Source organism: Mastigoproctus giganteus, chromosome 5 (genome assembly GCF_048544385.1).
Source record: "Mastigoproctus giganteus isolate SK-2022 chromosome 5, ASM4854438v1, whole genome shotgun sequence".
Lineage (NCBI taxonomy): Eukaryota > Metazoa > Arthropoda > Arachnida > Uropygi > Thelyphonidae > Mastigoproctus > Mastigoproctus giganteus.
The window spans coordinates 62,151,808-62,164,377 of record NC_143579.1 but is presented as its reverse complement, the minus strand read 5'-3'; the positions used below and the strand labels follow the sequence as shown (position 1 = coordinate 62,164,377).

At 33.9% G+C, this 12,570-nt stretch overlaps 1 protein-coding gene across 1 annotated transcript in view; it reads left to right on the top strand.

The window, feature by feature from the left end:
- The window catches only part of LOC150085450 (focal adhesion kinase 1-like), a 377,186-nt gene that overhangs the window by 196,964 nt on the left and 167,652 nt on the right, over positions 1–12,570 (top strand). The window contains exons 13-15 of the mRNA XM_090374569.1: positions 4,052–4,075; positions 6,038–6,113; positions 9,294–9,358. Of these exons, the coding sequence (XP_090230695.1) occupies positions 4,052–4,075; positions 6,038–6,113; positions 9,294–9,358 (165 nt within the window). The remainder of the gene's footprint in view (positions 1–4,051; positions 4,076–6,037; positions 6,114–9,293; positions 9,359–12,570) is intronic.

The following is a 12,570-nucleotide window of genomic DNA, read 5'->3' as shown; positions in this document are numbered from 1 at the left end:
CAATAAATAAATAAAATATTTAAAATATATTTATTTTTAAATTGCAACAGATGCCAACAGTGACAGATCTCTTTCTTGAATCAAAAAAGTGTTTTATGAGCTGGTGCATGGGTGTTCATTATACACTGTCAGTATATCTTTCTTGGGAAAAAAGAGAAAGCAATTTTAAATAAAGGAGATTTGTTTTTATTATTTTACCACTGTGTTAATTTTTTAATTGAAATTTTTTAAAAACTTGAATCATGCTAAAAAAAGTTGTTAGTGAGTGCATAAAATATTACACATAACAATAGATCTGATTTTATGTCCATACTTTTTTTGAATTTAACATTAAAATTCAAAACATTAATGAGGGACTACTAAAATCCACATGGGTCTCCTCTTTAATAGAACTCTTCTCCATTACCAAATTTTACCAACATGGCCCAGTTTTTAGTTGAAAATGTTTTTGCATTGTATTGTATTGTATTGCAGAAAAGAAAGTAAGATTTTTTAAAATCATGAATAAATTAAGTGTTTTGCAAATTTACAGCAATCCCTCAATTAGTGCAGTTTTGATTAATGCAATTTTTGATTTAGTGCATTTTATAATTTGACACCACATTTCAGATAAAAACTGCAGCCATTACAACCCAGTGCAGGATGGAAGCCTCCTCAACAATTCATGCTGAGGGAAATGGACCATAATCTACCACGCTGGTCCAGTACGGGTTGGCAGATCGACCATATTTAGCACTCAGGGGCTTGAACCCCGGTCTACTCAAAGAGTCTGTGCTACTGCACTCCCGACCACTCGGCTATGGAAGCCACTATTCAGATAACACAAGTCCAAATTAGATTTAATGTGGTTTCCAGCACTTGTATGTGCACACAAGCGTGAGTGTATTGAACACACTAGAACAGATGTAGCCAAATCAGTGTGATTCTGCCTGTCCTAGTGTGAATACGTGTTTGTCTATTGTTTCCAACCATTACATATTTTATTTTATATTACTGTAATTACATGATACCCTCAATAACTATGAACAAAAGGAAGGAGATAAATAGTAGTAGTGATGAAAAGAAACGAAAATTGATTACTCTAGAAGAAAAATTCAAAATAATAAAAAAATATAAAGTGATAGCAAAGCAAAAATTGGTCGAGACTTTGGAATAAACGAATCAACAGTACACACTATTTTGAGCAGATCAATATAAGGAAAAGGACAAAGTTGCATCAAATTAAGTAGAAATGCAGACATCTAGGAATAGATGTCTGCATTTCTAGTGTTGCAATGCATTTCTTTTGTTTCTATGCATTGCAATGATTGAGATGGAGCACTTTAATGCATCCATTAAGATGCTCCATCTCAATCACTGACACATTAAGCTCCATCAAAAACTCCACCATTAAGCTCCATCAAAAACTTGAATCAAGTGGCAACTGGAGAAAATTTTTCTGCTAGTTCTGGCTGGTTTGAAGGTTTGAATGTTTTTAAAATTGCACAGGACTGTATAATGTTTGAATAACAGGTGAATCTGCAAGTGCAGATAAAGAAGCTGCATCAAAACATCCAGATATTTTGAAGAAAATAGTGGAGAAAGAAGGTTATAGTGATGAACAAATATTTAATGTGTGGATAAAACTAGATTGTTCCGGAAGCGAATGCATTCTAAGACTTTTTTTTTTTTTTTTTTTAAATCACAGGAAGAAAAACCTCAACCTAGATTTAAAGTGTCAAAAGATTGATTAGCACTTTTATTAGGAGATTTGAAATTGAAGAGCTCTGGGGTTCTGTGAATGATGCTTGTGTATCAATTACAGAACCCAAGGCTCTTATAACAAACGATTCCTACAAATAATTTGGCATGCTAATAAAAAGGCATGGATGACCAAAGGACTATTTGAAGATTGGATTTCCACTTATTTTTGCTGTACAGTTCAAAAATATTGTAAGAACAACAACCTTGATTTTACAGCCTTATTGATTTTGGATAATGTCCCCTGGTCATCCCACTGCATGTGGTGACTTGTGTGAAAATGTTTAAGTGATATTTTTACCGGCAAATACTATATCATTATTGCAGCCCTTGGACCAAGGTGTACTTGCAACTTTCATGGCTTGGTCAATGAAAAGTACAGCAGAAGAAAATGCAGTTTTGTTGGTAGAATTATGGAAGAAATATAATATAAAAGATGCTATTAAAGATATTTGTGAGTCATGGCTCAAAGTGACAGCAAGCAATATGAGAACTGTGTGGAAATACATTATGCTGCATTGTGCAAGTGACCTTGGTAATTTTCTGGCTCAAGTGCAAATATTATTGAAGAAATAGCTGACATTGGAAGAAAGAAGCTAGGTTTAGAAGAATTTGACACTACAAATGTTTGTAAATTGCTTGAATCTCATACAGAATAACACAGTAATAATGACCTTATTAATTTAGAATGAGAGCATGCTCTTGAAGTTGAGGACAATCGTGAAGCAGATAAATTAATCATTGAAGGGAGTTCACTTTAAAAGAATTCAACAAAATATTTTGTCCCCTTGAAATTTTAAAGCAACAAATTATGGGTGCTGATCCCAATGTCAAACAAAGCGTGTAAGTTTGCCGAAACCTGGAGAAAGATATTAGCTGCTACAGAAAAATGTATGAGGAGAAGGAGGAGGATTCATATTACAATAAAAAATGGTTAAAAAATGCTGTTTTATAAATTTAGTGCACATTTTGAAAATTTTAGAACCAGTTACTCTATTTTATATTGGACACTGTTTTTGATTAGTGTGCCACTTTCCAGGGTATGCATTAATTGAGGGATTGCTTTATTTGTATGTCAAAATCAGGCAAGAGTATAGAGACAGCTGAATATAAAAATTTTTTGATTAGAAAATTTTGGTGTATGACAAATACTAAATTGGATTACTATTTGTAGAGCCAAGGTGTTACTAGACTGAAATGCTTAAGTAATGTCAGCCTAAAAAATAAATAAAATAAAAAATCTGTCCATGTAATTTCTCATTGCCTTTGCATACTTATTTGGTATAACTGCCGCTAGATTGTTTGAATGAAGGAAGCTAAGACAGCCTGGCTTTCTTCATTTTTAGTTAAGATGTCAGTAACACCATAACGTGCTGTACTGTTGTTCAGACTGCTCAGCTCTTCCTGTAACACCACGAAGCTCAGGTGATCATGGGTGCAATCACTGGTTACCCAGTCTTAACGCTGAGTAACCAGTGATTAATCATGCTGCAAGTTAACGCTGCAGCATGATTTAGATTATGAATTGTCACCTACCCACCTTTCTCCAGATAAGGCCTCTTTTGATTACTGCCAGAGGGGGCTGTATCTTCCTTTATTTTTTTACTGCACTGAAAAAAAAATGGGTACACTGGGACAAATAATGTTATTCACCTAGTTAAGATGTTTAGAGAGTTGAGACAGTGAGTTCTTATTATGATAGTCTGGAAAAGATGAGAGAGTGTTTCAGGTGTATAACTCTTAGAAGCAACTATGCTAAGTGAAAGTTGATTAATTTTTGGATTGCCTCATAATTTCTTTGGAATGCTAAGCCACAAACTTCTCAGTTATCCTTATCACTCATATTTAAAATTCTCAATGTAATTGAGAATTCTGATTTTATTTTAGAACATTTTTTGATAAAAAAAATAATAATAATAAATAAATCTGTTTAAATCTTAGATTATTTAATTCATGCTTAGCATCTGATATGGTTTGACAATGCTGAATTAATTTTATGAATGACTGGAACACTAGCTTCTTTGTCCTCTTAGGCAAAATACATTTTGACCTAAGAGGACAATACCGAAATTATACTTTCCATACATGTGGTATTAACATTCAGATCAGTGTTTTATAAAACTATTAGGAAATGATTATTCTTTATGCTGATAGTTTTATAGATATACATTTTTAATTGAACATAAAGATTTACAAATATATAAGTCCTTAAATAAATTAGTTACTTTCCAAATTGAATTCTTGTAGTTTCTAATTTTGCTTATATTTAATCTTATATGAATATTGCTTATTGTTAAATATATTTTTACAGATGAAAACTTCTCAAAATATAGGTAAGTATTCATTAAAACATTGTTAATATAATATTTGCTAATACCTTAATGGAAAATGATAAAATATAGGCCGTTTGTAAAGTCACTGAATCTGTGGAATTGTGTTGTATCCTTGGTTATGCTTGTTGGAACATATAATTTGGTTAAAATGTAGATTGTAAACATAATAACGAATGGACCACAAACTATACTCATGCAGTAATACTATTAACTTACTGAGTAAGCCATGGAATTAACTCTATAACAGAGCTGCTTTATTATGGAGAGTCATTGGTAACACAGTGGTTATAATCACTTTTCTCTCACACTGTGTGGAAAAGGGCTGAGTTTGAATCCTGTTAATGATATGAGGAATTTTTACTTTTTTCCCTCCTACAATCGGGCTGTCAAGGGGCGTTTGGTTAGTCAGTGTCAGTCAAGGGTCACATGAAACATAACCTTAGTTGCTTTGCCACTTACACACCTAACTTGTTATAGAGGGATTTTTCAGACTCAGTTCCAACTTGGAATGGCAGAAGAATATTTTAAACAAAACAGCACAATGGCATACATATCTCTGGCAGCACAGTAAAGTGAAAACTGTCTTCAAAGATTGCATGATCTCCAAGAGAATCTGGCTGCCAAAATCACCAAACCTCTAACCTCTTCTGATTTTTTTCGGTTAGGTTATCTTAAAGATGGGTATTTGTGAAATTGACTATTGAAATTGACATTAGGAAATACTTAATAGTTTTATAATAGAAACTACAAAATAGTTTGTCCTTCAGTTCTTTAACACTCTTAAGAACTGAGGAAGAGTTCAACTGAGATTAATTAATGACATTCCTCTGTATGTGCAATTATATGGATTCAGCAACTTTAAAAACACCCTGTATTGTTTACTGATTAAATACATCTTTTACATTTACGTTGTTTGTTTTCATATGCTACTCAAGTAAGATTAATTGTGAACTGGAGAACTTAGCATTTTCTATGTCTGAAATTGGTTATTCAGGAAAGTTGAAATTTTTTGCCATAAACGTAATTTTTCAGATGGGGGAAAGAAAGAGGGAGAGGGAGAGGGAGGTGTACCCATACATGGAGTAAGGCCAGAGAATTGAGCAGGTTGTGATATTCTTGAGTTTGAATCCTGTAAATGATATGAGGAATTTTAATGTTTTTTTCCAACAATGGGGCTGTATGGATTCATATTGAAACATATCGAATCTCATTAATAGTGAGTAATTCAAAAAAATCATCTATTTGCTGTTGTAGGATGGATCTAACAGATTAGATTATCAGTTATTGTTGATATATATGACTAATTCAAATTTCAAAGATTATGAATATTCTTTGATCTGGATGACCTATAAATTTAACAATTTCGAACATAACTGGAAAAATTTATTTTGATGATAATAATGAAAGTACAGTAAACCCTTGCTAGCCCAGATTAATTGGGGGGATAGGTCATCCAGATTAAGCAGTAATTGAGATTAGTGAAGGAAAAGATAGCCCTAAAAGACAAAAACTCTTAGAACACAAATAAATGGAAAATTTAATATAGGTAGTGCGGATGAAAATAAAAAAAAAAAAAAATATATATATATATCACTGTAGAGCCTTTATTTAAAAACTATAAAAAGACAATACATTTATCCATCGATAGATGTATAAATGCATTGTCTTTTTATACACTTATCAGGTGGCATGGGCATCGCACACCAGTGCCACTTGATCATTCCTCTTAATATCACTTAAATACAGCTTCTTCCAGCAAGACTTCTTTTGACTTTTTTTAATGTCTATTTGATACACTGCTTTTATCACTCCCCACATTGAATTTTAATGTATGTTTCCTCTCTCTCTCTCTCTCTCTCTCTCTCTGCATAGTCAATCAGCGTGCAGTCAGAGTGACTCATCTGCCTGCCTAAATCCCATGTGTTTTTCAAAGTACTCACAGAATTTTTCATATTTCGATCCAGATTATCCAACATCTGGATTAACCGTAACTGGATTAGCAAGGGATCTCCTTGTATATACAGGCGCCTCCATAGCCAGGTGGGAAGGAGCAGCAGTGCGTAGCACACGCTTCTTGATTAGACCGGGGTTCGAGCCAGTCACCACCAAATACGGAGGATGCGGAAAGGTCAGGGAATAACCACCGCATATCCCGGAGCAATATGGCCTTAGTTGCTAATGCTCCTAAAAAAAAACCAAATAACAAATAACAAATAACCTTGTATATACCAGGCAGAGAAATGGAAATGTATAATTCTCTTGTTCTCAACATTTAGTACGAAACTAAACATTGAGATGGAAAGGTCATTTCACACTATATATTCTGATAAATGTTTATGATGCTCACTTTGTGGCTAATTGACAAGGTTTTTTTAATGATTGTAACCTGTTTGTAGAGCATATTGCACTGTTATCTCTGCATCTAGTTTCACCTTGGATTGTTTGTTTTCCATCTTGCTAGTTTTTGTTTTAGAGTTGGAGGAAGGTCATCTAATAAGCATCTGCTTTTTGCTGTACATTAGGCTTAATTTCTTGTGGTTTTGCCAGTTTGGCTATGGCTTTTTCAGATGGTATTTTTTTGTAGGTGCAGCATTTACAAGGTGCGAACAAAAAGTTTGAGGACTGACTCTATCTTGAAATTGCAACATCATAGCAAGTTGGGACTTGTTACAACATGCCCAATGACTAATCTAGTCATAATGCATGAATCACCTGTTTATCTTCAGTCAGTCTGAATTAGTGCCTGTTTATTAGAAGTCAGTCTGAATTAGTGCCTGTTTATTTAAAATATGTGGTTTTCATATTTTAAAATAAGTGATTTTACTGAGCAACGAATTTGCATCAAGTTTTGTTTCAAATTTGGGTAAAGTTAACAGAAACCCACAAAATGTTAAAAATAGCTTCCAGAGAAGATATGTGTCATTTGAAGACTTTTCAGTAGTTCAGAAAGTTTAAATAGTACTGCTTGTCTGTCAAAAACAATCCTTGCTCTGGCCACCTGTAAAACTTCAAAAACCAGTGATTCGTTACTTATGCTTCATGATCTGATCAGTAGTGATTAGATCATGAAGCATGATCATGTTAATTATCTGCAAAGTTGCTAGTGAAATTGATATTTTTTGTGGGAATATATCAATAAATTTTAACACAAAATTTGGGATGTGGTGTTTTGGCCAAGTTCTTGCCTCTTGTCTTCAGTCATTATTGGTGATGAACTGTGGATGTATAACTATGAGCTGGAAACAAAAACTCAATACTTTGAGTTTTTGAGTTCTACAGTGAATGTATAATACTGCTCAGAGAAGGTGGGAAGAAATGCTTCAAAACCTGTGTATTCCTTGTTGCAGTTATTGGTGATTTTATTATTTTCTCACTATATATTTGTGTAATATTTTATTACCTGTACATTAGTCACTGCTGCTTGGCATGTACTGTCTCCTTATATTCAATTTTTTCCCTACGTCTAGTTTTTATGAATTTTATTTTCTGTCTTATGTTTGTGTGTGTCATGTATATCATGCATATACATTTATATAAAATAAGTTCTCAAAAATTTGATTTCTGCACATTGTGAAGAGTTAGCATTGTCATTGAATTTGTAATGGCATGTGATGCAAGAAAGCGAGCTTATATAGCATCAGCCAAAAAAAAAAAAAAAACCCCCTCCCCATTTCACCCATCCATTCACTCCAAATGCTTGTCTAGTTCTGCCTTGAACTTATTTAAGTTTTAGACTTCCACTATGACAGAAGGAAGTTTGTTCCAACTATCAACCACCTGCTGGCTAAAGACAAATTTCTGCACATTTATTCTACAATTGCCTTTCCTCACTTTGAACTCTTGTTAATCTGAGCAAGAGGAAGAATCCCATCAGCATTGTGCTTGCTCAAACCATTCAAGGCCTTATATACCTCAGTTAGATCACCTCGCAGGTGCCTAGTCTCCAGACACTGTAATTTGCAGAACTTAAGTCTTTCTTGGTAAGAGCAACCCTTTGTTCCACTCACCAATCTCGTTGCGCTTCTCTGTACTCATTCCAGCAGCTCTACATCCTTCCTAAAATGAGGCCTCTGACTTGTATGAAGTACTCAAGGTTTGGCTTGACCATTGCCTTATACAAGGGGACAATGGCCTCCTTATTCCTGCTAGAAAAATTTCTGTATATCATTGACAAGACACCATGAGCTACTCTTGCAGCTTGTCTGCAATGCTCAAAAAACTTAATATCTGATTGCACAATTACCCCCAGGTCCTTTTCATTCTCTACTACCCTGAGTGTAGTACCACACAGTTGGTACATTACTCTGGGGTTATTGCTACCCATATGCAGTACTTTACATTTGTCAATGTTAAACTTCAGTTGCCATCTCTCAGCCCATCTGCTTAACTTTTCTAGATTCTGTTGTAGTAGTATACTATCATTACTGTCATTAAGAACCCTGCCAATCATCATATCATCTGCAAACTTAGACATTAACTCTGATATACCTTCATCAATATCATTGATAAATACAGGAAACAACACTGAACCCCTGTGGACTCCACTAATAACATTAGTCCATGAAGAGCAGTGTCCATTGATTACCACTCTGTCTTCTGAGAGATGATAATAATACTTTGGAGCCTTAGGGGGTAATTCTGTTTTCAGTATATTTAGACAGGGTTGTAGTATTGTTAAGAGAAATAATTCACGTCTTTGAACACAGGGGTGGCCGGCCAGCCAGGATAGCCGGGTGGGTAAAGTGCCTGTCTGGCAACCCAAAGGTCGTGGGTTTGGATCAGAGTAGAAAATGCAAAAAAAACCTTGGGAGGTGCAATATGGCTACAGAAGCTGATGTGCCAAAAAAAAAAAAAAAAAAAAAACCACAAGGGTGTGACTCCTTGAAGTTTAATGTCATTATGTGAAAATCGTCTTATCTCTAGCTACCTATGGTAGGTTAATCATGAGTTTGTTTTTTCCATTTAAAAGAGCATAAAAAAAAAAGCTCAAGAATATACAGGGAAGAGAATTTAATTTTGTTTCTTTTAGTTAAGTGATATTTTATGCATAAATGGTCTGCTTAATGTCTTTCGTGTTTAATAGTAATTCTTTAAAATTCTTAATTCATTTATAATTAACTTATAATATAGAATAAAAAGACTTGTATTTTTTTTTTTATTAAAAAAAAAAAAAAAAAAAACTTTTCCTGAACTAACCTGGTCTTTTAAAATTTATTCTAGGCACGGATCAACACGAAAATCTTTTCCTGGAAGCCCTAAGAATAAAAAAGAACTATTATTTACAGGTTTATATTGCTTTTCTTTTCTTTATTACTATTTTATTTGTTTATTTATTTTTTTTGTTAAACCATGTATTCAGAAAACATCTGCAATCTAGATATTAATGATAATCATTAAAATTGGCAATTACTACACTCCATAACCACCAGTTTCCTATCCTTCAACTATCCCTTAAAATCCTTGGAAAGGTGATCATACAGCAGACAAGGATTTATATAATCATGGCCTTGTCCAGGGCCATGCCAAGGCATTTTAGTATCTGGGGCAGGAATGAAAATTTGCGCCCTACTGTTAATCATGTCAGCTATTTAATCTTTCTTTTGGCAGCTTTTAATCTGAGGCAAGAGCCTCGTTTGCCTCACCCTCGGCACAGCTCTGGCCTTGTCTACTGTCTTTGAATTAGTGAATACTGCCCTGCTCTTCCTTCTGTGATCTTCTTCTACTTTGCTGAAGGGAATTTACTGCCTCCACTCAGCTTCTTTTGAAAAGACAGTTGAACTTCTTATTTGACTTAACATCACAGAAAATCTGTTTTATTATCCATCTCTCTCTCTCTCTCTCTCTCTCTCTCTCTCTCTCTCTCTCTCTCTCTCTCTCTCTCTCTCTCTCTCTCAAGTACTATAAATTTCACCATTTTCAAGTCTGGCTTATAGACCACTGTGCTTTCCATTTGATTCTAATCCTTTTTGGTAGTTTCTTTTAGACTTAAGATGTTAATCCTCTCCTGCATGTGAGTTCTTCAATAAATCTCTGACGATTTCTTTCTAGCCGAGAGAACTATATTACAGAGAATTAATTATCTTTGAACATTCACTTATGTTTCCTGATGAAGAAAAAGAATGTAAACTTTATTTCAGTGTGTTTATTTATTTTATTTTAGTGTGTTAAAATATCATTAGTGAGTGAACGATTAGTGTTTGACAAGACTAGAGTATATCCACATTAGAACTGAGCTGTTTCTTTATCTCTGCATATACAAAACATACTGAAATAATTCCATGTGATTATTCCTTTTTATCAGTGATAAAGTTATGGCATAATTTTTTTTATATTCCAGTCTCTCTCTCTCTAAAATGGCACAGCACTCCTTGCAGCCACATGCCAGTATAATATATGTGAAATGTAGAAGCAAATGTTTAGCAACAAAAAGTTTAAACATTCACTGTAAGCTTAACAATAAAGCATATTTTTAAGATTGAATTAAACAGTAAAAATGAGTGAGATAAATACAAAAAATGTGTCAGATACTGATAATTATAAAAAAAATGTATTAAATATGGAGCTTCATGTATAGGTAGATAATAAATTGACAGCTCTTTCTGAAAGAATTTATACACGTGAAAGATGAAAATGACAAAAATTTTTTGTATGCAAAAACAAAAGACTTGCTTGGCATCTTCCTAGATGGAAATAGTTATTTACAGAGGTTTTGTTTATGATGTAATAGGGTTCCCACTCATCTCGAAAATTAAGAATTTGAAAGTTATTCAGTTCTCAGGGAAAATCTTAATTATGTATCGTTGTCATTAACGTTGCAATACTCATGGAAAGAATCTTCTCAAAATCAGACAAGATGCTTTGGTCTTTTTTTGAACTATTAGAAATGGTTAGTATTGATCTTTTATTTTATTTTCCAACTCCCAGGATTTTTGTTAGAAAAACAAAAATCCCAAGGGTTTTTTTTTTTTCCATATCTTTTTTTTTGTGATACCTATTCATTGAATTTACTAATTCAGATTTTTCTTATAGTATTAGTATTAATGGCAAATGCTGCAAAGGAATAATCTTATGTAGCATCAGAAAAAAAAAAAAGGAAAAAAAAAGAAAAAGAGCAAGAAGAAAAAATTCTAATCTACCTCATCTGTCCATCATCACCTCAAATAATTTGTCCAATTCTTCTTTAAACAAATTATTACAATTATTAACAAAATCACAGAAAAACAAAATCCCAAGGGTTTTTTTTTTTTTTTTTCCCCCTATAATTTTTGAGATACCTATTTATCGAATTCACTAATTCAGATTTTTTTTATAGTATTAGTATTAATCGTGGCAAATGTTACAAGACAACAATCTTATATAGGATCATCAAAAAAAAAAAAAAAAAAAAGAGATAGAGAGAGGGACTGAAGAAAGAAAAATCACTAACCCACCTCATCTGTCCATCATCACCTCAAATAATTTGTCTAATTCTTCTTCCTTAAATTTATTCAAACTACCTTCTTCCACAATGTCAGATGGAAGTTTGATCCAGCAGTTACTCTGAAAACAAATTTTCACATCTGCAACCTTCCATTTTCAGCTTAAATGGATGGTTGTTAATCCATTTGAGTAAATTAAAAAATTAGATGATAATCATAAACACTTCATTCAGGTTTCCTCACAGGTGCCTAGTTTCCAGATGCTGCAATTTGCAAAACTGAGTCTTTGGTGGTAAGAGTATCCTTTGCTATCCCTGACTAATCTTGTTTGTGCTTGTTCCAACAGATCCACATCCTTGCTAAATTGGTGCTATCCAACCTGTAGGCAGTATTCAAGTTGGGGCCTAACCATTGCCTTATACAATGGAAGAATCTCCTCTTTGTTCTGCTTGCAAAATTCCTATATATCATTGACAGAGCCCCATAAGCTGTCTTAGCCACCCGTCTGTGCTGCTCAGGAAACCATGTCAGACTGTACAATTGCATTCGGTTACTTTTCCTTTCTATACTACCTTCTTCAGGTAATTCTCCAGTGGGGCAAAGACAACTTAGTTGATTTCAATCCTTCTAAAACTCAGCCTTGTCTTATATCTTGTAAAAAGGATTTTTCTGCTCCTATGCTTATCTTTGGTGACACTCCAATTTCTAGGCAAAATGATATATCTCTTTTGGGGATTACCCTGACTTCTAATCTCTCTTGGCACAAGCACATTACAAATATTGCTTCCTCTGCATCTAAAAAACTTGGTTTTCTCTTTTGCTCTCGCCGTTACTTTTCTTCCAAACAGCTACTCACTCTGTACAACTCGCAAACCCGCCCTACCGTGGAATATTGTTCCTACATCTGGGGTGGTGCCCCCAAAACCTCTCTCAGGCTTCTTGATTCCATTCAGAAGAGGGCAGTTAGGTTAATTAATGATTCTCTCTAACAGAGTCTCTCCACTCGCTGTCTCATAGACGTACCGTTTCTGCTGCATGTATCTTCTACAGATATTTCCATGGGCACTGTTCTTCTGAAT